Source organism: Chinchilla lanigera, unplaced genomic scaffold (assembly GCF_000276665.1).
Source record: "Chinchilla lanigera isolate Chin_1 unplaced genomic scaffold, ChiLan1.0 scaffold00027, whole genome shotgun sequence".
NCBI classification, from domain to species: Eukaryota; Metazoa; Chordata; class Mammalia; order Rodentia; family Chinchillidae; genus Chinchilla; species Chinchilla lanigera.
The window spans coordinates 20,939,107-20,965,214 of NW_004955428.1; the positions used below are offsets into that span (position 1 = coordinate 20,939,107).

The 26,108-nt window shown below is 37.6% G+C and overlaps 2 protein-coding genes across 4 annotated transcripts in view; one reads left to right on the forward strand and one right to left on the reverse strand.

The window, feature by feature from the left end:
- The first annotated feature begins 573 nt into the window (after positions 1 to 573).
- LOC102020037 (chromosome unknown open reading frame, human C4orf3) lies at positions 574 to 18,027 on the forward strand. The gene is given in 6 exon segments (XM_013515255.1): positions 574 to 636; positions 12,868 to 12,898; positions 12,901 to 12,954; positions 14,652 to 14,707; positions 14,781 to 15,271; positions 16,511 to 18,027. Coding segments are annotated over 6 exon segments (696 nt in total). The 3' UTR covers positions 16,512 to 18,027.
- Positions 18,028 to 18,700: 673 nt separating this feature from the next.
- The window catches only part of Usp53 (ubiquitin specific peptidase 53), a 65,574-nt gene continuing 58,166 nt past the window's right edge, over positions 18,701 to 26,108 (reverse strand). For all 3 annotated transcript variants that reach the window (XM_013515269.1, XM_013515270.1, XM_013515271.1), the window contains 2 exons: positions 24,742 to 24,838; positions 18,701 to 22,434 (listed from right to left, as the gene is read on the reverse strand). In XM_013515269.1, the coding sequence (XP_013370723.1) occupies positions 21,435 to 22,434; positions 24,742 to 24,838 (1,097 nt within the window). In that variant the 3' untranslated portion in view covers positions 18,701 to 21,434. The remainder of the gene's footprint in view (positions 22,435 to 24,741; positions 24,839 to 26,108) is intronic.

The window sequence follows — 26,108 nt, forward strand, 5'->3', positions numbered from 1 at the left end:
GAATTTAAGTGCATGCTTATTCAGTAGTCCATGGTTAGGACTGCTGTAAAGGTGAAAGAGTAGCAAAAGTCTGAAGCAATTTGAGCAGTTTTTCCCTGGGTCTCAGCCTAGTTTCAAGGCCACATTCTTGAGATTGCAGGTGACATAGCTGGTTCTTTTCAAACCTTTCTGGCACATGCACTACCCTCTGAGGAAATATCTGAGCAGTATTCTGGAGGGCAGGGAGAGAGAGAGATGATTGAGATGTGATAAAATATGTACCAGTTCTCCAAGATGAATCATTATGTTTCACAGACATATTCTAAAAACCCAAAGAGCAGCTCTCTTTTTTAAACTTTAAAAATCAGGTGAAGGAGTATATGGTTGATATCAGTTTTTAATTTTAACTTTTTCACAAAATAAGTTTTTAATAAGGATATTGAAGGGCATAGATGTGACCCAGAACTTTCTGTATTTAACATGTCATTAGAAAAAAAAAATGTCAGTGAGGATGAAGTTTGCTTAACAGGCCAATTCAGATTGTTTGTCCTGCATATTCCATAGCCCAGTGTGTGCACCTCTATCAAACCATTAATGGCTGTCAAGCCACTCTTCTGTGCTTGCTGTGTAACCTTGTTTATGTGCTCCAAGCGCGAGGTTAGTGTTATATCTGCGTCCCCCATGGCAACCCTCTAACAAACATTAAACATTAGTATCTACAGTTAAATGAATAGACAACTGAGCATGCTGGAGAGTCCCAGTATTAGAAAGGTGACCTCCCCTATCCTATATTGTGAGAATTTCTTATACCCAGAAGTTCTATAAGGGACTCAGTCCTACTTGTTTATACAGAGAACCTTAATCTGAACCAAATCATCCTAGCCATACCTAATTAAGCATCATCCATGGGCAAGTAATTTCTATACCTGAGAATAGTTTATGATATGAGAACTTTGTCCAAGACTAATGATTCTAATTAATTATAACCAGATAGGGTATGAATTTGATTTCAATACACAGAAAAAAAGTTGTTACCTAGTAACCATGGGCAAAAGTTGAAAGACGTGGATAGAAAAGCAGACAACAAAAACCATGAAGCAAAAGTGGTCATGCTGAGTGCTGGTTGTTACATAAACAGTAATGACCAAAAACAAAACAAAACAAACAGCCAGCCTGAATTTAGGGTTCTGGGCAGGATCTCTGAAGTAACTCCAGAGGAGAGTCCTAGTCCAGTTCATTGAGCTGCATCTTTTATGGGTAGGTTAGTGGGATGGGCTTAGGTGGAGTGGAGTAAAGGGGGGTGGGCATGAAACTGGGGGAGCTAGAATGGCTGAGTATGTGCCCACAGCAATGGCTAATGTCCTAGGCTCAGGCAACTAGGAATCATCCATTGCAGAGATGTGGGCACCCAGGGCAGGAGATGTCAGAAGGGGATCAGACCTATCAAGCAAAAACCAGATAGAAGAAAAGAGAAATGAGATCATATGTTTTTCAGTGTAAATACAATAAATTCTTGTTTCTAGTATGTAAAAGTCTATCTTTTTACTAAAGCTCTCTTGGATCCTGAGTGGCTGACAATATATATATTCCTTTAATCAAATATGAATTGAGTATCTGCCTTGTGCCAGATATGACATGATTTATAGTGGTGAATAAGGCAAATCCATTTTGGTCCCATGAAGTTTCAAATCTATCTTAGAAGTTTTAGAAATGCAGAGGTACAAAATTTACAATGGACAAGTATGAATAATTGTAATATTATACAAGAGTAGTATAAGCCATCATAGAATTAGATTTTGTTATATAACTATAAATTTTTACCCATAGTTTAATGCAGCAAATTATCATACATAAAACTTTGTCATTTTATAGACAGTAGTTGATACTATTGGTATTACTGATTATATCACTTTTGCCAAGGTGACAAGGTGACATCAAGTTGCTATGATCAGTTATTCTTACTTGTATACCAATACTGAGATTGTCTTGGGGGTCATAAACAACACCACAGTCTAGCATCAAAGACTAAGGGGCTAGGCCAAACAGGCAGAAACTTCACATCCCTAATAAATTGAAGAGGCAGGATCTTGGCACAGACTCAAAAGCCAAAAGCCAGCTATACCTAAAGAACATCTCTGAAAAGTAGTTATTTCCTAAAGAGGGTTCAGTACTAGCAACAAAGCTACATATCATAAGAAATTTACAAACATTAATCCAAAAAACAAATTTTAAAAATAGAAAATGAGAAGATATGGAAGAAAGACTCAGCCCCAGACCTCCAGCTCACCCAAGGCAAATACAAAGGGCATTGAGGTAGAAGATATCAAAAGCTACCCCGCTGAAATTTCCAAAATGGCAGCAGCAGAAGTAACAAAGCAGATTAACAAGGCTCTAGAAAGAAAACAAAATGGAAAGAATTTCACAGGTAACTAAAGAGATGATGACCATAATGAAAGACATAGCTAGTGAATCGATAGTATATACAGATTTTTAAAAAATAGAGGAGCTTAGGAAAGTGACGGAAATCATGAATGCCCAACATAAGAAAGAACTGGATTCTATGAAACAGATTCAAACAGATATCAGGAGATTAAAAATTCTACTGAAAGTACATGCAACACAATCAACCAATGTGAGAACAGCATATCAGATCTAGAAGACAAGTTTGCAGTTAGAAATTATCAAATGAAAGACTTCTTTAAAAAGCAAGGGATCACAAGAAATCAATCCAGCAGCTGCTAGATGATACAAAGAAGAATAACATAAAATTGATAGGAATCAATGAAAAATTAAAAGATAGCACAAAGGGCATAAAAAACTTGTTCACAGAAGTAATGGCAGAAAACTTCCCAAGCATTGAAAAAGAATTTGACATCCAGATATATGTGAGGCATACAGAACTCCAATTAGCCATGATCAGAAAAAACTACACCAAGGCATATAATAGTCAAAATTTAACACAAGAAAAATTTAACACAAGAACAGAATATTAAAAGCTTATAGAGAAAAGAAACAAGTCACTTATTAAGAAAAGACCATCAAAATCACAGCAGACTTCTCAACACAAACCCTTAAGTCAAGAAGTTTGGAGTAAAGAATTTCAAGCCCTGAACTAAACAACCTGCAACCCAGACTGATACACTTCATAAAATAATCATTCAAAATTGATGGAGAAATAAGATGCTTCCATGACAAAGAATACCTGAAAAAATTTAAAACTACTGAATCAGCACTGAAGAAATTCATGACCACTGAACCAGCTCTGAAGGACATTCTAGAAAAAGACCATAAAAAACAACAATCCCATGAATCCCAGTAGAATGACTCCACCAAACAAAGTAAACAATTAGACAGAGGTGAAAGAAATGGAACCAACAACAGGAAAATAATATGACAAGGGTGAGCCAATGCAAATCAGTTATGACTATCAAGGAGAATGGTCTCAAATCACGAATCAGAAGAAACAGACTGGCAGAATGTATCACACAACAAGATGCAACAATATGCTGTATACAAGAAACACATTTAACTCAAAAAGAAATGTATAGAATGAAAGTCAAAGGATGGAAAACAATACTGCATATAACAGGAACACAGAAAAAAGCAGGGGTAGGTATTCTATTTGCAGACAAAGTAGATTTCAAGCCAAGACTTATCAAGAGAGACAAAGAAGGTCACTACATATTTGTTAAGGGAACAATCCCATAGAAAGAGGTAACAATCATAAATATATAGGTACAAATATCTATACACCCAACTACATAAAACAAACATCAATGGACATGAAAAATCAAATAAGCACTAATACAATTGTAATGAGGAAACCTCAATACCCCACTATCCCAAGTAGATCAACTAGGCAAAAACAACAACAAAGAAATATCAAACATTTGAAAATACTGACTTACTAGATATTCATAGAGTTATTTCACACATCAGAAACACATGCTTCTCAGCTGCACAGATGTCTTTCTACAAAATAGACCACATATTCACCCACAGAATATGCTTAAGTAAATGCAAAGAAATTCAATTTATCCTATGCATATTATTAGATTTAGTGCAATAAAACTGGAAATCAATGGCCAAAGAACCCACAAAAACAGCATAAATACATGGAAATTAGATAACACCCTTCTGAACAACCAATGGGTCACAGGTGAAATTAAAGAAAAAATTAGATAGTTTCTACCATTAAATGATAATGCTAATAAAACATATCAGAACTTATGGGATGCAATGAATGCAGATCTACAAGGGACATTTAAAGTGTAGAATTTCAATACTAGAGAAACAGAACAAGTGTAAATAAGTAACCCAATGTTGAACCTCAAGCTTCTAGAAAAAGAGCAAGTTAAACCCAAAGTGATATGAATAAAGAAATTATAAAGAGCAGAGCAGAAATTAATGCAATTGAAACTAACATAACGATTTAAAAAAATGAATGAATTGAAGAGTTGGTTCTCTGAAAGACTACATAAATAGACAAGCTTTTATTCAACCTCATCAAGAAAAAGATAAGACACAAATCTATGAAACTGGGAATGAAAGGGGTGAAATCACAATGGATCCTGCAGAAAACCAGAGCATCAGAACCTACTTTAAGAACATGTATTCAAATAAGATGGAAAACACAGAAGAAATGGGCAGATTCCTTGATACACATAAAATAGCAAAGCTGAATCAAGAAGGCATAAAAATTCTAAATATTAGGCAATGACATTGAAGATGTAATTACAAAACTACTCACAAAGTAAAGCCCAGGTCTTGACTGATTCACTGCTCAATTCTATAAGAAAGTTAGAGAAGATGTAATTCTACTACTCCTCAAACTTTTTAATGAAATTGAAAGGGAAGCAATACTTCCAAATTCCTGGAAGCAAGCATTATGGGGTTACCAAAAACAAGATAAGGATGTGCTGTGGACTGGCCAGGTGAGGACAAAACGTCCCCATGGCAGTGGGTACGATTTCCTTGTATGTGGAAAAGCAATGGGTCGATCTGTAGGAAAGCAATGGGCCATCTATGGAGTCAGTGGTCCTGAACAGGTCATTATGTTCCTAAGCAACGATTATAACAGTAGCAGGAACTTTGGGGTTGAATCTAGGGCAAGGGTTTGGCAGACTGCCTGACAAATCTGTACTTAAGTGCTTTGCTCAATAAACGAAGCTGCTGGTTACCTTCACCAGTCCTCCTGACCCCTTCTTTCTTTTGTTGCATTCCCTCTCCCCTCCCCAGCCAGAGCTGGACTCCGGCAAGGATCCAACCAAAAAAGAGAATTACAGCCCAACCTCCCTAATGAACATAGACACAAAGATCCTCAAAATGATACTGGCAAACAGAATGCAGCAAATCCTCAAGATTATACCCCATGAGTTAGTAGGATTCATCCCAGGGAAGCAAGGATGGTTTAACATGTGCAAATCAATAAATGTAATACACCATATTAACAAAGCCAAGGACAAAAATCACATAATCATCTCAATACATGCAGAAAAAGAACTTGACAGTCTAAAACCCATTCATGATAAAAAGAAAAAAAAACTATACAGAAAGCCAGGCATGACGGCACATGCCTGTAATCCCAGCACTCGGGAGGCTGAGGCAAGAGGATTGTTGCAAGTTCAAGGCCAGCCCATGCTACAAAGTGAGCTCAAAGCCAGCCTGGGCTACAAAGTGAGCTCAAGACCAGCCTGAACTGCACAGTGAGACCCTGTCTAAAAACACACACACACAAAATACAGAAAATTGGAACAGAAGGTCTTTATCTCAATCTGACAAAACCCACATATAATGCAAACCAAAATCATAAAAGTGGTCAAAAACAGAAAGCTCTCATTCTAAAATCAGGAACAAGATAAGGATGCCCACTGTCAACACTCTTATTCAATATAGTTCTGGAACCATTAGCCAGAGCAACTAGATATGAGAAAGAAATAAAAAGAATAAGGATAGGAGAGGAAGAAATTATATTATCATTATTTGTGCATGACATGATACTCTACATAGGAGTCCCCAAAAACTCCACCAGAAGACTTCTAGATTCAATAACCAATTTCAGTAGCATAGCTGGATACAAAGTCAACACTCAAAAATCAATAACTTTCCTTTACACAAATAACAAATTCACTAAAAGAGAAATTAGAGAAACCATACCTTTTACAATGTCATCCAAAAAATGAAATACTTAGGAATCACTCTATCAAATGAAGTAAAAGATCTCTACAATGAAACCTGCAGTACTCTCAAAAAGATATCAAAGAGGCTATCAGAAAATGAAAAGATATTCTTTGTTCTTGGGTAGGAACAACCAAACTAGTGAAAATGGCCATACTACCAAAATCATTATACAGATTTAATGCAATCCTGATGAAAATACCAACAGCATACCTCATAGAATTAGAGAAAGTAATCCTAAAATTCCTTTGGAACCAGAAGAGACCCCAGAATTAGAGAAAGTAATCCTAAAATTCCTTTGGAACCAGAAGAGACCCCAAATGGCAAACATCTCAAAGTGACTACTGCTTATTCACTCCTAGATATGGCAGGTGCTGAGATGCCTTCTTCTCTAGAGCTTACCTGCCATGTGCAAGGGGTCACTTTCAGAGTAAAACCACACACCGAACTGCAGCTTATGATAACCATGGGTTTTACAAGGCATGGTGCTGCCAGCCTTATATTGAGGCTCTGTACTCTAGAGGGGAATGTCAAGCCTGTTCCACATCAGTTTCCATTCAGGTCTGATCTTCCACTGGTGAGGAGACAATCTTAGCTCTTGAGATTTCCCACCCTTGCCTTTCCAGGGCAAGGGTGATTACTCATGGGCAAACTGTCTTAGTAACTCAACTGTGAGAGTGAGAAGAAAAGATTTCCATTTTTGATCTCATTTCCGATCTTTTCCTGTCACTTTGCACTTTCCTTTTTTGGAGGCACATTTCTGCTAAACATTAGAAAGAGAGGAACTTGAACTGTCTCAACCTTTCCCTCCTATTCAACAATTAAGAAACTTTAAGCCTGTAAAAAGTTAGCTTTTGCTAGGCGAAAGACAAGGAAGTCATCTTAGATGGGGAATACATACCCTGTCTCTGGCTCAGAGGAGACATTGGAATTTTATTCATCCAGGAGAACACACATGAAAATGTTGTCCCCTTAGCGTTCTGGGCACAGTCGCCCAGGTATGAGAAATTGAACTTGAGACCCCATGGAAAGAACTGATTTCTGGCTGAGATTAGAAGGAGCTATTTCCTAAACCACAATATATAAGGGACCAAAACACACTCAGTTTAAGGGAGAATCCCTGACCTCCTATCTCTCTCTCCCATCCTAAGCCTGGTTCTCATCATTTATGTTTGTAGCGGAGGGAAGAACTTTTGCTAGTGTGGAAGTTGTGGTTGCTGAATGACAGGTACAGGTTTTAACCCGAGTTTCATAGTGTGTTGTACATATAGAGACATAAAAATGTTAGAATGGATTTTGGATGAAACTTAGCCTTGTCTTGCTGCTAATGAAGATTGGCTAGGTGATTAGGTGGTTATACAGACAGCACATTGGTAACTCCTTTGCCACAGGTCTCAGGACGGACTTTTGTGAGCTATTACTTGCTTCTATCTACCTCTAGAGGTGATCTATTTATAGTCTGAGAATTACTTCAACCACTTCCAATTTGCCCTTTGATTATTTTCCCTTCACTTTCTTTAAGAGAATTAGAAAGCACTTGTTCAGGTCTCTTAATTTTGGGTTTAATTTTACTAGCAATGTTTCCTTCTTTAAACACGACTGTTATGGCTAGAATCGATTATAGCTTGTGCTTCTGAAAACACATGCTAGAGTTAAGAGTGCGAGTTTCCCAAAAGGTAGGGGTGTGCATAGGGTGGCTAATCCAACCTCCCCTGTCTTCTGGTCACTCTCCAGCTAGCAGCTCTCTGGAGCGAGTCACCACAGGAGATGCCTTGAGAGGATATAGAGACCAAGTAGAGAGGAAAAGGGATGTCTGTTTTCTCCTTGTTGTTTTGCAGGTGGAAAACTCAATGTCAAATTCTCCTCCTCCTTTAGAATGTATTCTTAAACACTAAAAATTGACCCTCACATATTGAAAAAGAGCTGTTCAATATTTTTCCGCACCTGTGCATGACCTGCCTACCGCCTAGAGACAAAATAGAATACTGAGAGAAGTACTGATTATGATACTGCTCCATGACTAAAATTATATTGTAAGAGAGAGATGAAATGATCAGAATTACCTTATGTTCAGACACTGCATTAAGAGACAATTCTTAGGTGTGTTCAAAGTGTAAATATAAGCCACAGAAAAACCAGACACCGCTGGCCCTCAAGGCACAATTGGCCACATCTACTATTACTCAGTCTGAGGTTCCCCTCTCTTACCCTTTGGATCCTGAGGACAAGGTTCCTAAGGCAACCTTAATGAAAGTCTCACCTACTATTACTAAACCTGAAGTTCCCCTTATTGCCCTTTGAATCCAAAGGATGAGGTTTCCAAGCAACTTTAATCAAATCATCATCTTCTATAACTAAGCCTGAGGCTCCCCTCACTTGCCCTCCGGACTCAGGGCGAAGCTTCCAAGCCAACCTTAATTGAAGCCTCTACTGGGCTATATCCATCCCTATCTGATTTTTCCCAAGCTCTTTAAGGACAATATCCCTTACAGGAGCTAAGCAGAGAATTTGGCCCCACCCATACCCACGTGGGTCCTTTTCTCTCAGTTACTTCAAATAGATCAAATAAGATGTGGAAAAGTTTTCAAATGATCCTGACCAACACTGAGGTCTTTAGGGTACTTTATAAACTAGATTGAAAAGATGTAATATTACTCTTAAGTAAAACATTGACTTCTAATGAGAGACAAGCAGCATTACAAGCTGTCATTACATGGAGATGAATATTATATTGTTAATGTTAGACCAGAAGACAGGCAGCCAGGGGAACAGCCAGTGCCCACTGGAGCCCAAGCCATCCCTGCACAAGATCCCTACTGGACTACCAACCAGAGGGGAGATTAGAATAGGAAACATCTTCACATATGTGTTCTTAAAGGTCTAAGGAGGATGAGGACTAAGCTCTTCAATTATTTTAAATTGTCAACTATTCATCCAGAGAAAGATGAAAACCCCTCTGCCTTCTCAGATTGTTTATAATAGGCATTGATGAGACATACACCCCTGGCTCCTGGTTTGGTAAAAGGATAGATTACTCTTTTTTGTTGTTGTTTTTTGTTTTTTGTTTTTCTTCAGTACCAGGAACCGAACTCACAACCTTGCGCTTGTCAGGCAGGCACTTTGCCGCTGAGCTAAATCCCCAGCCTCAAGGATAGATTACTCTTAAAGACAAGTTTATTACCTAGTCAGCCTCGAATATTAGGGAAAAAAAGCTCCAAAAGATGGCTTTTGCTCCAGATAGCTCACTTGATACTTTAGTGAGAATTGTCTCCTCCATATTCTATAATCAAGACCAGGAAAAGGCCAAAGGAAGAAAACAAAGAGACCAAGAGAAAGTGGCTGCCTCAGTTATGGCCCTAAAAAAAAAATAGACTCTAAGTCTGATTCTCAGGGCTTCCAGAAGAGCTAAACTCACAATTAAATTCACCTGCTACTGCTATGGTGAATAATGTGTATATGGGCATATAGTGTATACCCTGATTATAAAGGTGACCACTAAAAGTAGATTGGCCCGAGATGAAAACCCCAGGGATCAGACCCATCTTACCAGCTGGCTCAGCAAGACTGAAGGGCCAGGGGCACTCTCTGCCTTCTCCCTCTGGCTGGACTGTCATCTCCATGGAGGAGCCCCAGGTAATCATGCCTATGGAAGGAAAAGAAACCAGACTATTGCTGGACCCTGGTGTGGGTCTCTTAGTCCTTCTTTTCGCTGCTTTCCCCTCATGGAGGCAGAAATAAACCCTAAAATATAGACAACTAAAGGTAAAATTAAAAGAGCCGTAAGAGCTGTCCCAATACAAATACATCTTAAAGATTCCACTGTGCTCCCTCAAGGGTTCAGAGACATTCTCTGGTTTATACATAAGAAAATTACTCTATCCACTTGACTGTCAGAAGAGTGGATTGCTTCCATCTTGACTACTGTGAAATAGTGCTTCTGTAAAATATAGGTATGAAAATGTCTGTAATTAGGTGATGCCATTATTTGCCTTTGTATCAGGGTACTGGCTTCCCAGAGTTAGGAGATACTATTTCACTTCCATTTTGAGGAGGAGAGTTTGAGAAAGACTGGTATAAATTCTTCCTTAAATGTTTGATAGAATTCACCAAAATTTGTCTGGTCTTGGGCTTTTCTTTGTTGGAAGGTTTTGGTTAATAATTCAATCTCTTTACTTACTGGTCTACTGAGATTTTCCATTTTATCTAGGTTATCTAATTTATTGTTATATACTTATTCATATTATTGTCATCTTTTAAAATCTCTGCAGGGTGAATACTACTTCTATGTCTGTTATTTGTGTCTCCACACTTTTCTGTCAACCTAGTTACAGGTTGGTCCATTTGTTGATCTTTTCAAAGAACCAACCTCTGGTTTCATTGATTTCCTTTTTTTGTCACTATTTCATCTACATCAGCTCAAATGTTTATTTACTCTTCTCATAGCTGAGTTTAGTTTTCTCTCCTTTTCCTATTTCCTCAAAGTGTAAAGTTAGGTACTTGATTTGATACCCTTTTTTAAAGTTTCATTTTTAGGTACAGATTTCCCTCTGAGCACTGTCTTCACTATGCTGCAAAAATTTTCCTATATTTCACTTTCATCTATCTATAAGCATTCTTTCTCTCTTTTTTTTTTTTTTTAGGATATTTTCTGTGACCTACTGGTTGTTTAAGAGTATGTTAAATTTCCAAATATCTGCTAATTTTCTAGTTTTCTTTGTGTGATTGCCTTCTAGTTTCATTTGACTGTCGCCAAAGAAGATACTTTATATGATTTCAGTAGCTTTAAATTTAACCTGTCTGTTGCCAAATATGGTTTCTCTTGGAGACCATTCCCTGTACACTTGAGGACATGTATTCTATAGCTGTTAGGTGGAAAGTTCCATATATGTCTGTTAGGTCCAGGTGATTTATAATGTTGTTGAGATCCTCTATTTTCCTTCTGATTTTCTATCTAAATATTCTCATTATTAAAAGAGGGATACTGAAGTTTTAAAATTTTTTTGGTACAGTCTATTTTGCTCTTTATTTCTATTACTTCATGTGTTTTGCATCAGCATTTGCTTGGCTGCTGGAAACCTATGGTTGTTTTTCCGAGTTCTGACAAAAGTATTCCACATATTTTTTGCTTATTTTCCAGTTGCTGTGGAAAAACGGGAACATGGGAGTTTCTATCCCACAATTTTGAAAGTGGGTCACCCAAGATGACTTTTTAACACCATTTACTTTAGAGTAGAAAAACAAAACAAACACAAAACAGGGAAGATTTGACACAACTGAGCTTCTATAATAGACACATGATGCTACATTCCTTACATCTATTTTTTCTGTTCCATGTTTACCCTTGAGTAACCTTGAGGAATTACAGAGCCTCAAGAAATGAAAAGGTTTGAAAAACTGATCATTAAAATCCCTTGATATTTATGACCCTAGTGTCTGTGATCTGGTGTCAGAAATACTTAAATAATAATTTTAGCTTAGATTATCTCTTGCTTGTTTTCTAACTTATTTTTTAAAGAAGCTTTATAACTTCTAGCTGTGTTTTCAGTAAGTTGGTAAATATGGATATGCAAAAAGAATAAAATAATCTGTGATCTCATCTCCCTGAGATAATTGCTGATATTTCTCACATTTGTAAAATAACTCTAATTCAGGCCAATATTTTCTTTATATCAATTATCACAGTGGTATCCATTTATTTACTTTAGATCACATCCATGTTTATATCTATGTTAGGAAGCCTATTATGTAATGTTACAAAATAGGTCATGTCATGTGTTAGACAATCTTTCACTACCAATCCTCAGTGACTGTATCTCCAACACAATTCAACAGAACAAGTAACAGGTTAATTGCCCAGTTGATTTGTAACAAGATTTCTAGGTTCTGAGTTTCAACATCCTTCTCATTCATGACTACCAGGTAAGCTTTGCTCAATTTGAACTTTAAAAAGCAACAGGATGGCTTCTTACAGTTGAAGTCTGTATATGCATAAGTAAGAGGTGAGGTTGGATAGCTTTTCCATAGCCTGTTCAGCTCAGCATTCCAAAGGCTCAAATTATTCTGCACAATCACATGGCTGTGACAGAGCTTGAAAATTCCATTGTCCTTTTAGATGTACTCAGTCAGAACTTATAATCAGTTGGGTAGCTACTGCATCTATCTTTTATGGCTCCGCAGACAGTACTTCACACACTGTAGGTATTCAAAAATATTACACAGAAATTAAGAAAGGGCAATCCATAAAGGGAAATGGATTAACACATGTCTATTTTTTCACATATCCATTATTAGTAGTTGAGAAAACCTCAAAATATCTATGCCACAAGTAGTAGATCTATAGTGTTAGATTCTGGCACCATCATTACAATATTGTGTCCTAAAAGAGATAATTCAACAAGAATTTTTTGACTAGGATTTTGGTAATTGTAGCAAAATATAATTGAATTAGTGTATTTCCTCCATTGTCCAGACACAGTTTGAGGGACTGTAGAGGCGGCAACGACTGTAAAAAAACATAGTGTACTCAAAAAATACTTAATATTATAATAGGCAAGACAACTGACACATAATTAATACACAAATGAGCCATGGTATTGTGTCAAGAAAGTTTGCGTTTTTTGAATTGAAGGTAAAGAAAATTTGAAAGACAACCAGTCTAGTATATAGGTGGCTGTTATGAAATGCACAAGAAATAACGGCTGCTAATGGAAGGTTAAAAAAAACTTTGGAAACAAGTATTTCATTACCTTGATCTTGATAAATTAGCCCTTTTCCCCAAAAAAAAAAAGCATGAGACAGGTTAAATGTGAAGTTATGCAACTGGTATTTTAGAACAAAGAAATCGTTGTGAATTGTAGTAAAGGAACTATGAAGATGGTCCTTCAGCTGGGTGCCAATGGATGAGCGGGACTTAGGTGGGCAGAAAAAACATTACAATTTAATCAGAACAACGTGACTAAGTACAGAGGTCAGCGGAAGGTTATTGAAAGCAGGAAGAAAGCAACCTAGGTGGAGTAAACTGTGTTTTCTGGGCAGCAGGTTGACTGAGTGGGTGGAGCCAGGTTAACAGTGATTACAGGGATGGGAGTTGCAAAAACGCTAAGATGAAGATAAGAGAGAAATCACAACTTGACTATGATAGTATAGACATTCTTCATTTAAAAACTGAGTTGTGCTCCTGCTCTGTGACTAGGTCATTAAATAAGGAATTGTATATAGTATGTACATTATAATACACATTCAGAACAAAGAAAGGGTCAAAGAAAACTGTAACTTGATACTTTGCTTTTATTTGCATTACTCTTGTATGCATTACTCTTCCATTAATGTATAACAGAACATAAAACTGCACTAATATACTGTACAGTACAATCAGCAAAAATCACAATACTGCATAAATAAGGTGTACTGTACAAGAGAAAAGACACTGAGGCTGTATCAACAAGATGTACAGAACTGTACAAAAAAAGAGATGGGTCTTAAGTCTGACTGGTAGGTCATAAATACAAATAGAGTGCCCTGATTATAAATCAAAACAGTTGTTACCCAGGTGGGTCACTAAACAGGAACATCTGTACAACTTTTCAAAGGAAACTATCAAGGGATGCAAAGTAATGATGAATAGGAAAAAAAAAAAAAAAAATGGAGCCGAGCATGGTAGTATACGCCTGTAATCCCAACAGGAGGGAGGCTGAGGCAGGAGGATCACTGCAAGTTTTGAGGCCAGCCTGGGCTACAAAGTGAGTTCAAGGCCAGTCTGAACTGCATAGTGAGACCTTGTCTCAAAAACAAAAAAAGAGATTAAAAAGTGAAGAAATAACTTTACCAACTAACAGAGTTATGCTTAGGACAGGTATCTAATTTGAAAAGATAAAGATGAGAAAAAGATGAGTTAAGACAAACATTTGTTTTGGATGAAAATTAGGGGTACCACTTCTCTATACTTGAAAAGGTTATTCTATAAAATCAGTTTAATGCCTAGGATGACCATAATGATGCTTTACTTGTTTGCTTGTCTTTGTGGTACTGAGGATCAAAGCTATGGCTGCTCTACCACTGAGTTACATCCCCAACCCACTTTATTTTTCATTTTGAGATAGGATCTTGGTAAGTTGCCCAGGATGGCCTTTGAACTTACCAGCCTCCTGCCTCTGCCTCCTGAGATTTACACTGGATTCCTTTCTTCAGTCCCCTTCCCCCCATTTCACAAGAAAGTCCCCAAAAGCTTTCTCCTTTGAATCTGTATTTTATGGCTGATATTACGGACTGCAAACTCAGATATTTTCAGGGACCACGCAGTAAGGCTAGTGATAAGGAAATAACAGATGGCAAACACAGCGCTGAAATAGAAAATCATATTCTAATTAAGATTTTTAAAAATCGAAGGGCAAGCAGAACATATCATTTAAGTCAAACTGCTGCCAGATCATCTTGAGACTTCTGGAGAGAGGCAGATTCTTCTGCATATCCCGTCATTTGTATCCTATCACTTACAGTCCACAAGCATAGGAAACGCCAAGCTCATTTGCCATTTTCCTCACAATCACTTAGTGTGGGTGTGGGAAACATGATGAGCTCCACCTTATCTGAGTTTCCGCTCCCGTCGTTTTTCTTCCCGGTAACAGCATCTTCTCAGCCAGTCCAAGCTACAGAGGAGGTCCAGGCGAGACACCACCTCTTCCTCAAACCCACAGAACCAGCTCTTCCGCCCCGGGGCGGAAGTGGGCGTGGCCGCGGGCTCATTCTGGGCGGGGCGCAGGCCGCGGGTGGTGCCTGCGCGCTGGCGGGGCGGGGGGGGCGCGTCGGGCGCGTTTCTTGGCCCTGGGGCGCGGCGCGCTGCCTTCCAGTCCGTCGTCGCCGGGTTTCCGGGGCTGCCTTTCGGGAGCGCGCGCCGGAGGTTCTCGCGGGTGCCGGGGAAGAAGCGCGAGATGGAGGCGGAGGATGCCCAGGGTCCCCGGGAGCGGCGCGGCCAGGCCGCGGCTCAGAGGCCGGAGCAGAACCATGTGCAGCCGCAGTCCGGGACCAACGGGCTTCCCAAACAGTCCTACTGGCTGGACCTCTGGCTCTTCATCCTGCTGGACGTGGTGTTGTTTTTCTTCGTGTACCTTTTGCCCTGGTGAGTGACTGCAGGGAGAAGGGGCTCGGAAACCTGGAGCCGGGCTCTCCGGAGGCGCAGAGCGCAGGGTCCCGGGCTGGACGTGTCCCGGACCGCCGCGGAGGGCGGGGCCGGCGAGCGCGGGGAGATCGAGGTTCAGCCCGGGTGACCTTGTCATCGCCGGGGGGCTTCCGGCGCCGTGGGGAGACGTTAGTCACCATTTTCCTCCTTGTTTCCCAGTAAAACCAGTTGGGCTTGAGTTCCTGCACCTCCAGGAAGGATCCGGAGACCCAAGTCCTGGCAGCTTCCTTTTCTCATGTACTGTTGGGTCCATCGTGACCACACAGGAAGGGTGTAGTTGAGCTTAAAAGAGATGGTGATTCATCTAGAAGCCGTGTGTAGCAGGGTTGTAAATATTCAGCAACGACATGGTTACTTTCTAACTGGCCATGAGCGGTATAGCAAACTTCAGGTCAGAATCTGAACTTCCGTGTGTTTACCGTTCAGTGTTTTCATCTCATAACCCTCCGCTTTGTTTACCCGATTACTCCTTCTCGAAACCCAGACCCGCACCTGATGAGATGCAGTTCTGCAGCGCGCCCCCATTGTCACTGCCACTCACTCCGAAAAGGGATAACGAGCCAAGAGAACTGGGGAGGAAGCCGTAGAACAGGAAGGGGAACAGAGGATTGAGATAAGGGGCAAGTTCGAGAGACCAGTGCAGGAGCCAGAAGACGGAAAGACCTCTGAAGGAAAACAGCGCAGCGTGTTTAAACAGCTCTCTCGGACTTTGGAGTTGATATCCACTCACTGGAAGTTAACTCCTCAAACTTTTAATTTGAATTTTTTGATAGGCAATTCTTGCCTTTGCCCCACAAAACTATCCTACATTGTGTCAAAGCTTAGAGTATCTTACACTTTATTATTTTTGATTTCTTGGACGGTGTGGCAAATCGGGAGACAGAGTTGAATGGGAGAATGGTGACGGGGAGGAGTATTTCAATAAAATTCTCTTCTAAGACCTTTGTTAAAGGGCGTTTCAACTGCCCCCACCCCAGTTTTGATAGGGGCAGTGGTTTTTCTTTTAATGCCCTCAAGTTAGAAAACGGAAGTCTTGAAAAAAATGGTCTAGACTGCTTTTTGCTCATATTATGTAAGTCATTTAGGAATAGGAAAGTCAATCAGGAGTTTCACAGGTTGGCATAAAGTGTTAAAAGGAGATGAAAGGAAATGTTGCTGACAAGTACTCCTTTCTTACAGACTGGTTAGCTGATAGCCCAGGAAGTTGGCTTCTCGAGTGGATTCCGATGACAACTACAAAGTTCTTGAATAAAGAAGATATGACTGTGTTGCAGCAGAATTTCCAACTTCTTCCTCACATCTAACACATTAACTTATTGGAAAACGATCTATAAGTAATGATCACACTTATAGATAACTCAGAACTAGGTCCATTGGTTCCTATGTGAAAACTTTTCAAACATCTAATAATAGCTTTACAAAAACTGGCTATGAAAATATTTGTACTTAGATGTTTAGTATATTAAGAAATGTTAAATACGCTAACATTTTAAAGGTTGGTCAGTTTTTAATTTGATACAAATAATATGGTGTATAATGAGGTGAGGTACTTGTACATTCAAAATAACTTTGAAAGAAGGGATTTTGAGAGCATGAAGTATTTTTAGATTGCATAAAGACTAAATAAGGAAAGCTATACAGAAAATATAAGCCCCTAATGTGTTGGCTCTAAAAACTTAATTTTTAGATTGAGACTTAGGAAAAGATACGTTGTGGTTCACAGCTTGATACATGACCTAGACAAAGTAGAAATCAGAATGTGTTACCCCTTAATTCCTTTTAAATTCTTGAGTGCCCTAAAAGAAGATTGTTTCCAAACCTATTTATTACTATTGTAGTGAGTACGCTTGTAGCCAAAACATATTTTTATAATGCCTGTAACTGTGTTAAATATTTGAACAATGTCAGTTGTGATACATACTCATTCACCTGGAGCCTGATTGCCCAAGCATTATTTAGACACAGCAGGGAACCAAAATGCTTCACGGAGCCTACTTTCTCATTTGTCTTTTTACAAAATCTTATGTTATTTAGTAAGAATTTGTATGCTATCTTGTAATGAATGTAATGTACTGAAAACGTGTTAACTTTTAAAAAGTATTAAAAAAATTTAATTCCAATTTACATTCCAAGGCGATCAGCTGGCATTTCAAAAGCCATACTCAAAGCAGCTGCTATAGAATCACTTGGGAAGCTAGTCTTTTTAGCGTAAAAAGCTTTATATAATGGATTTTAGAAACTGACTCATTAAAAATCAGTGGTATTTGATTTATATGAACTGTCTGAAATATTTTGGGGTTATTCTTTTCCCTTTAAAAAGACATGCAATCTAGGGGCTGGGGATTTAGCTCAGCGGCAAAAGCGCCTGCCTGGCAAGCACAAGGTCATGAGTTCGGTTCCCGGTACCAGAAAAAAACAAAATAAAAAGACATGCAATCTGGTAAACTTTATACCCTCATGATTCAGAATGGCTCTTCGAACTGGAATCACCTGGAATTGATTTTGGAGGATTTTAATTGGCTTAATGATCATAAAGTTAATTCTACCTTCGAGATATTTCATCTGCCTGAAGAGAACCTTTCTTGAAGGTGTGGTTAAACCATCTGGGATTTCACTGAGTTTACTAAATATATGACCTGTTTTTTGTGCTACTTACTAATTATATTGCCTAATAAATGTTTACTTATGTAGCTGAATGTCGTTTTGTTGTATAAAATTAATTGGTGGTGAGGTTAAATATGATTAATAGTTTTCACATATCTTACAGTTAGGTCACAAAGATAATCCAGTCATTATCTATTATACCTTTCTAAGCCTAAAACCAGGCTACTGTCACAACTAGCAGATACTCTGAAAATTTTAGTACAGCGAGGATGGAGAGATCTTAGTGTGCTAATTTTCTGTGTCAGTTTGACAGGGCTGAGATCCAAGATAGCTGGTAAAAGCATCCCTGGTTATGTCCGTTACGGTATTTCTAGAGATTGGAATTTGAATGTGGGTGAGAATCACCCTGTCCTCTGAGGTCCTGGAGAAATACAAAGGCAGAAGGGCAAATTTTCTTCGTCTGACCTGGGACATCATCTCTTTTGGTTCTCAGGCCTTCAGAGTTGGACTGCAACTGCACTGCCAACTTTGCTGGGTGTCTAGCTGTAGTGGAAGTTCATGGGACCTGTGAGCTTTAATAATCACGTAAGCCAATCCTTCATTCTACGACTAGTGCACAAAATCGTGGGAGTATGAGTGTTAAAACTTTCCCACATTAAGCTGTGTACCCACTGCTGTGCCAGGTAGTGAACTTTACAGTGCCAACATTTTAGATGTGTAGATAGGACACCAAGCAAATTTCCAAACTCGCAACAAAGACAGACATCAAGAGTAACCAATATGATTTTAATCTGATAAAATTTTTTATCAATTCTACATACTTGATTTCATGTAAGTAAAATGACTCTTCAGCAGTTCCATTTGAAATGAACTGACTTTTGAGGGGTCTTTTATTTGAAAGTTTTAAGATGTAAAGAACTCCTAATATGTAATCTCTACACACACCAATACATTTGGAGAGAAACCAGTATAATATTTACAGTTAGTGAGTGTACTTAATATAGATGATGCCTAGGACAAGGTCAAAACAGGGCCACTGGGCCAAATCTGGCTTGCTGCCTGTTTGAGTGGGAAGGCATTTGACCAAAGAGGAGGTTTCGCATTTTAAAATGACTGGAAAATGTCAAAAGGCTTTCATAAAACTTGAAAATCATACACAATTCATACCCCAGTAGCCATAAAGTTTTATTGGAAATTAGCCATGCTTATTTATTTACCTACTGTTGGTGGCTGCTTTCAAGTACAAGAGCAGAGCTCTACCGTTGCAAAGACATGGTCCACAAAGCTTAAATCATATATTATCTCATCTTTTATAGAAAGTTTGCCAATTTCTTTAGGAACTGTGCTTTAGACTTTACAGGAGTTTTAACTTAGGAGTAACCCTGTGAAATTCTAAATACCCTTGAACTTTAAATTGACTCAACATTTCTGGTAAAAATATCCATATAGGAGAGGGAAATATAATTCATGAATGCAAAGAAATGTCCAACAATATTCTAAGTATCTTAAACATTATAATATTTGTTGGTTGCATTATTTAAAAAGTTATGAGGCTCATAACAGATGAAAACATCTATAAAAATAGGCACCCTAGAAGTAAAAATTTCACATGTGAATGATTAGTAAACATTGAATCCATAGTAGGAGTGTTGAGTCAACAGAAAAATGGTCATCTCTAGTTTGGTACTAAAGTACACGATTCAGGAGGCTTTTACTAGACAATACATTAAGAAATTTGAAAAGATAATGACACCCCTGTTTAAGTACAGAAATTATAGTTTCAAATTATATAGTTCCAACCAAACACTGACAAAATAGAAATTAATCTACAGACAAGCTTTGGGCAACTATTAAAAATACTTGAAGCCAGTTTTTTCTAGTATTTTACAACATCACAAAAGCAGTAATTCAAAACATTGATATTTAAAATACAATTTTATAAAGTACATTATTTACAAGACCTCCACTCTAAAAACTGTTAAAAATAAGCTTCTTGAAAGACAAAATTTAGTTTGATATCATGTATTTCTACCTTATGAGAATAGTGGTAATCACTAACTCAGACAAGGCCAGTAGAGAGCTTTTTACAGGGAGGATAAAATTTGGCCAAGATTTGATAAATGGGTAAAGTTAAAGTTTTACAACAAATTATTTTCTACTTACTCGAAAGTATTCATTTTTAACCACTTACATTTTAGAACTTTTAATGTAATTATTGGAACTGGTCAAAATACTAAATTTACTAGTTTAATGATACATGAAGTTATATTTATGAAGTCTATAAAGGAATGTAAAGAAAACTTTAAAATTCTCAATTCTCAGGTATTATAAAACTTCTACATTGCAATTAGTTTATCAGCTTAGTAGAAAATAAAATGACAACTAATGAAATAAGGCCATTAAAGTAACTTATTTGTACTTATTAGTTCACCATAATAATGAAAATTCCTTTAGTTTTTTAAATACAACCTTCTCCATGAAGGTAGTTGGCATAAAATTATCATTTGAGAAAAAGTGGGAAAGATGCCCAAATAAACATTTCATTAAAATTCAAACCTGTATCTAAAGGCAGAAATTTATGCTGGAAACCGAGAACATAAAATAAATTGACAGCCTAATGAGCAATGAGATTAGAGCAGAGGAAATTTAGGCAGTTAACAGTGACAGTCTGAATAAGGGGGCCCAGGGTTAATTCCTAACACTGGTTATTAGCAGCCCAAAGTCAACCAAAATAAAAACCTTTCACATTTCATATAAAATTAGAAAAAAAAAATGTAACAAGATAAATAAATATACTAAAGTTAAGCTTACATGGCTGAAGTAGTATTTATGAATACATAAAACAGTCAAAGGCCTACTTTACCTTAATTAGATATTCTGAAAATAAAAGTTCTAAGAGCGAAGTTAGTTCTACCTGACCCTGACAATTTAAAAATTGTTATTAAGGCATTTTCCCCTAAAAGCTATGAAATTCATGGGTCAATTATTTTTAAGACACTTGAAGGGATCATTTATTTGTGGCAGACTATCACAGAAGTCAGAAACAAATGGGTGAGGCCCTCTTTTGTTCACCCGTTAGAAAGTGCTTTTCAAAAAGCAAATACTGCTTTAACTAGACAAACTACGTATTACCTGGCATTTTTCAACAGCATAGTTTAACAATCTACATACATGAGTTCTGGTTGATTTAATACTTACGGGTCTACTAGCTACTTAATAGGGGGATGGTTTTTATTCAACTGTTACATATGGCAAATAAATTATACACTCTGATTTTACATTTTTTAAGGCATGCAAAACTATTCAAAGGGAATTTCTAAACCATCCACTAAATTGATCATCAAAAAGTAAAATAACGTACACACACACATGCACACTCATACACACACGAAGTTAAGGTGATTAATGACATGGGTTTTAATTTTATGTATCACTAGGTTTGATCAAAAGATACACTATAGTCTAATAGCCTGGAGGCTAAGCTTGCTGATTTCATCATCTATCTGTTACAGTGTATGCTAGGTTTATATCCTTGCTCAACAGGGCAGCTTGAACCAAGACTGCTATGTAACACAGGTCCAACCTGTCTTTCACTCTGAGATAGTGAATTATCATTACAAAAGTCACTGCTCTCTGGAAAATAAAGCTTGGGCCTCTGATGGTATTTCAATCTGTATGTATCAGTCATACAGCTATCAACTGAAAAATAGGTAGTTAGTGAAACTGGTTCGTCTTCGCTCACAGAACCGAAGCCTTGTTCTGGTTGACAAAACGCATCAACAACTGCATCTGAGTTTGCCGGAAACTTAGTGGCTGAAGTTGAAGAGTTGGCTGAGTAGTTTTGTGGGATGTCAACAGGCTGTTTAACTTGAATCGTTTCTTTACATCTCTCATCACTCACATATGTACTTGCTTCTAAACTTGGTTCTGAAGTTGTCCTTAAACTATGCTTTGGAAAACCAGAAGAAATAGTTTTAACAAACATTTCTGTAAGTTTGACATCCGATATAGATTCATTCTGCTCTGGCTGTGGCACACTGGTTACAGCATATTTCTTTGGCGGCAAGGGGGGTGGTAGATTCTGGCAAATAAAATTTGGCATCTGACAACCTTCAGATCTGCTGGTTGTGTGAGTTATATGTTCCCTGGATAGAGAGTTCATGGAGTAACACTGTTCCATCATATTTTGCTGTTGGGTGAGGGGAGCAGTTTCTGGCTTTAACCCAACAGTTCTCGGATGCGAAGAACACAGTAAAGATGATGAGATTATTTCATTTCTGTCTACTCTCTTTGCAGGTGCAGAACTGTCATCACCATGAACAGGCCAACTTGGTCTCTCAGAATTTTCTTTACTAAGCCATTCAGAAAATTTGCATCCATTCGGTTTTTCAAATTTCTGTTCATCTGATTGGTGGATATGGTCTTTTGTAGTATGGTCCTTGAGCATTTGTAGGCTGGATGAAGAAAATAACTTTCCACTGCTTTCATGGGTATCTGGCCTGAAATATGAAAATGAAAACAAAGCTAAAACACAGTATGGAGGGGCTGGGGATTTAGCTCAGCGGCAAAGCGCCTGCCTGGCAAGCACAAGGTCGTGAGTTCGGTTCCCGGTACCGGAGAAAAACCAAAACAAACAAACAAAAAATAAAACACAGTATGGAAATATGTGAAACTGGAGGAAAACAGACATTTGTAGTTTGATTTTCCTAATATATGGTTTATATTATTTTGCCAACATAGCAACAGAAATAGGAAGTATTTTGCAATCAATAACATTTTCAATTCTCTCCAAACCCAAACCTGTATACCAGAATACATGAATACTTAATGTGAACGTTAATCATTAACAAAATCATGTTTTTCCACCTTTTTTCTTTTTTGTATAGTACTGGGGATTGAATCCAGGACCTTATGCATGCTCAGAGGTGCTCTGCCACTTAGCTGTACCTTCAGTCCTCAAGTCACATTTCTAATCATTAGAAATCTAAGTTTAAAACTTGTTTTTTTCTTATCTTTTTAATTTTTTAAAATTTATTTTAAGAATAAAAGAAGGAAAACATATTAACAGACATCCATTTACAAAACAGCATAAGAACAATACATGCAATACAGTTACAGACCAAGTGGTAGGAAATTAACAATGGTTGTTGTGTTATGTATTGATATCTTCAAAGTGGTTTCTCAGGTAAACAAATACAGACATGCAAGACTAATCAAATAATTAATCATTAACTGTTCCTTTCAGTAAAGCAATACAAGTCAGTAGTACAACTATGTTTGCTATTCTGTATATACATGCATACATAATTTCCCCTTCTTTCTTGTCTCTGTTCCCTCACCCCAGTTGCTCTTTACTTTTGAGCATTTTCCTTTTGTTTCCCAATGTCTGTCATACCTCCTGATTTTTATTCACTCTTTCAGGTTCTTACACTAAAACTTGTATCTGTGATAAAATATACAACATAAATGTGAGAAGAGAACTCAATACTCTAAAGCACTTTCTCAACAACATCACAAAGTTCAAAGACAGAGATATTTAAATTCTTATATATAATTCTATAAAGCTAGTACACTAATTTTAAATAATTTTGTTAAGATTATATTAACCTTTAAGATGAAGTGCTGCCATGTTGCAGATTATATTTCTCATATGACTAAACTATTTTTCATCATGTAAGTTACATGAATTAGAGCAGAATGGCTTGGCTAGATAAATATGGTTATAATAAAATCTCAGCCCCACTGCTTTAAGTACATTACTTAATCTAAAGCTCAATTTTTTATAATAAAATACAGTAGTCCCCATTATCCATGATATTGGTTATGCATATTCTGCTGGGGCCTGAAAATATTAAGTGGATATTTTTGTTTGTGATACTGGGAAATAAAGCCAGAACATTCATATGGAGCTACATCCCTATTCCCTTTTTTAGTTTTTGAGACAAGGTCTAAGTTGCTGAGATGTTCAGGCTGGGCTTGAACTTGTGATCTTCCTGCCTTCAGCTGCCAGAGTGCTGTGATTATAGGCTTACAACATAAGCCCAGATATTAAGTAGAAAATTCCTAAGATAAACAATTCATGAGTTTTAAACTGCATGCCACTATTCTAAGTAGATGAAATCTCCTGAGGTCCTTCCTGGGATGAAAATCATTCCTCTGTCCGGGTTATCTACACTGTTTCCCGTATCTACCCATTAGTCTCTCAGGTCTCAGAACCACTGTTATCATCGTGGTATCACAGTGTCTTCATGAAATCCTGTTTTACTTAACAGTGGCCCTAAAGCAGCAGCATAGTGACAGTGGCAACTCAGATATGCCAGAGAAGTTGGGGGAAAAAAGTGGGATAGGGTTGCTAAAATCTACACTAGGAACAAACCCTCTAGAAATTTGTGCTACTTTTGGTATCACACATACCTCAAACTGCAAAAGTTATAGCCACAGGGCATAAGTGCTCAATTCAGTTGTCAAAGGCATTAAACTCATGTAGGTTAATACATGTAGAACTTGGTACTATTAGCCATGGTTTCAGACATCTACCAGAGTTCCTAGAATGTGCTCCCTTCCACACTCTACCACCTACCTACCTTGTAAGAATGCCAGGCATATTAGAACAATTAGGCACTGTACCTGCAGGCACTTTGCAGGCCCTCTACTCTGAGGTCCACATTCTATGAATGACTCCCAATAAACAGATATCAAAATACTGTAGACCTAACTGCTTTTTATATTTATGCCTCCTGATAAAGAGTTCCTATGATATGCATTTAGGAAAAATGGTTTTAAAATTTACAAATACCTACATTTACCTTTTTATTAGAGAATTTTCTATATGTAGATGTGACTCTGGGTGGAGCTCATGAGATTTATAGCCTGTGTCCAAGTCCTTAAATTCTTTTCCAAAGCCTGGGGTAGGGAGAAGGGGAAAAGAGAAGAGGAAAACAAAATCATTGAAATGACCTCACACAGTTATTTCACTTATACTTACACGAATCTTTCCATAAACATGTACTTCTCATCCAATTAAAAAGCAAAACAAAAATGAATTCTTTAAGACTTAATTGAAAATAACACCAGTGCAAAATCAGTGGTTCTCAGTTTATCTCACTCAAGGATGTGAGGTCAGTACAACACTATGTAAACATTTCCCCATGGTTGGGGGTAAATCTAACTAACCAGAAAGAGTCAGGTAAACTCTTTAATGAGTATAATGATAGAAAAATCCTGCACGTGAAGATAGATGGCTTGGGTTAAATTTAGATACACTTACGGGCTGGTAACTTTCAGTGAGGCCTTTAATCACACAATCTGTCATTCTGCTTACTTCACAGCATTATGGGGAACACCAACTGAATTGAAATGAGTAAGCATGTATCATGACAGCATAGAAGATAGACCACTATTATTTCGGTACCATTTATGAACTGCTGACTCAATTTGTAAACAGTTGATATTTTACTGAATATTTACAACAACCTGATGAAGAAATTATCACCATCTCCATTTTATAGATGAGGAATCAGAGGCTTACAAGGTGAGAGAATTTATTGAAGATTACATAACATAATTACCAAATGCAGAACTAGTCCTGTAAAATTCAAAGGTTAGTGCTCTTTGCTTTTTTATTTGTACGTGTCTGGAGTATGTGAGGTTACATTCGTCTTAGGGAATGGGCATGTACTGAACATATCTTGATTCTTTTTATTCCCCTTTCTCACCCCACCCACCTTCCTCCCTCCATCTCGATTCCCTTTCCCCATTTTCATTCCCTTGTGTGCCTGACTTATTTCACTTAGTATTAGGTTTTCAAGGTGTATCCATTTTCTTACAAATGTCTTGAACTGATCCTTTTGTAAGGCTAATATTCTATTACATAGGGAACACATTTTTTTATCCATTTGTCTGTTGATGGACATGCAGGCTGCTTTAAGGAGTCAGCTTTTACAAATTGTGCTGCTATAAACACTGGCATATTTATATCTCTGTAACATGATGTTTTAGCTGTTTGGGGGAGATAATCTAGAAGTCAAATAGCTGAGTCAAATGGAATTTCTAGTTAAAAGTTTTTTTGAGAAGTTTCTATATGAGTTTTCATAATGGTCTTACCAGTTTACATTCTCATAAACAATGTAAAAGTTATTTTTTCACCACAGCCATGCCACCATTTATTATTATT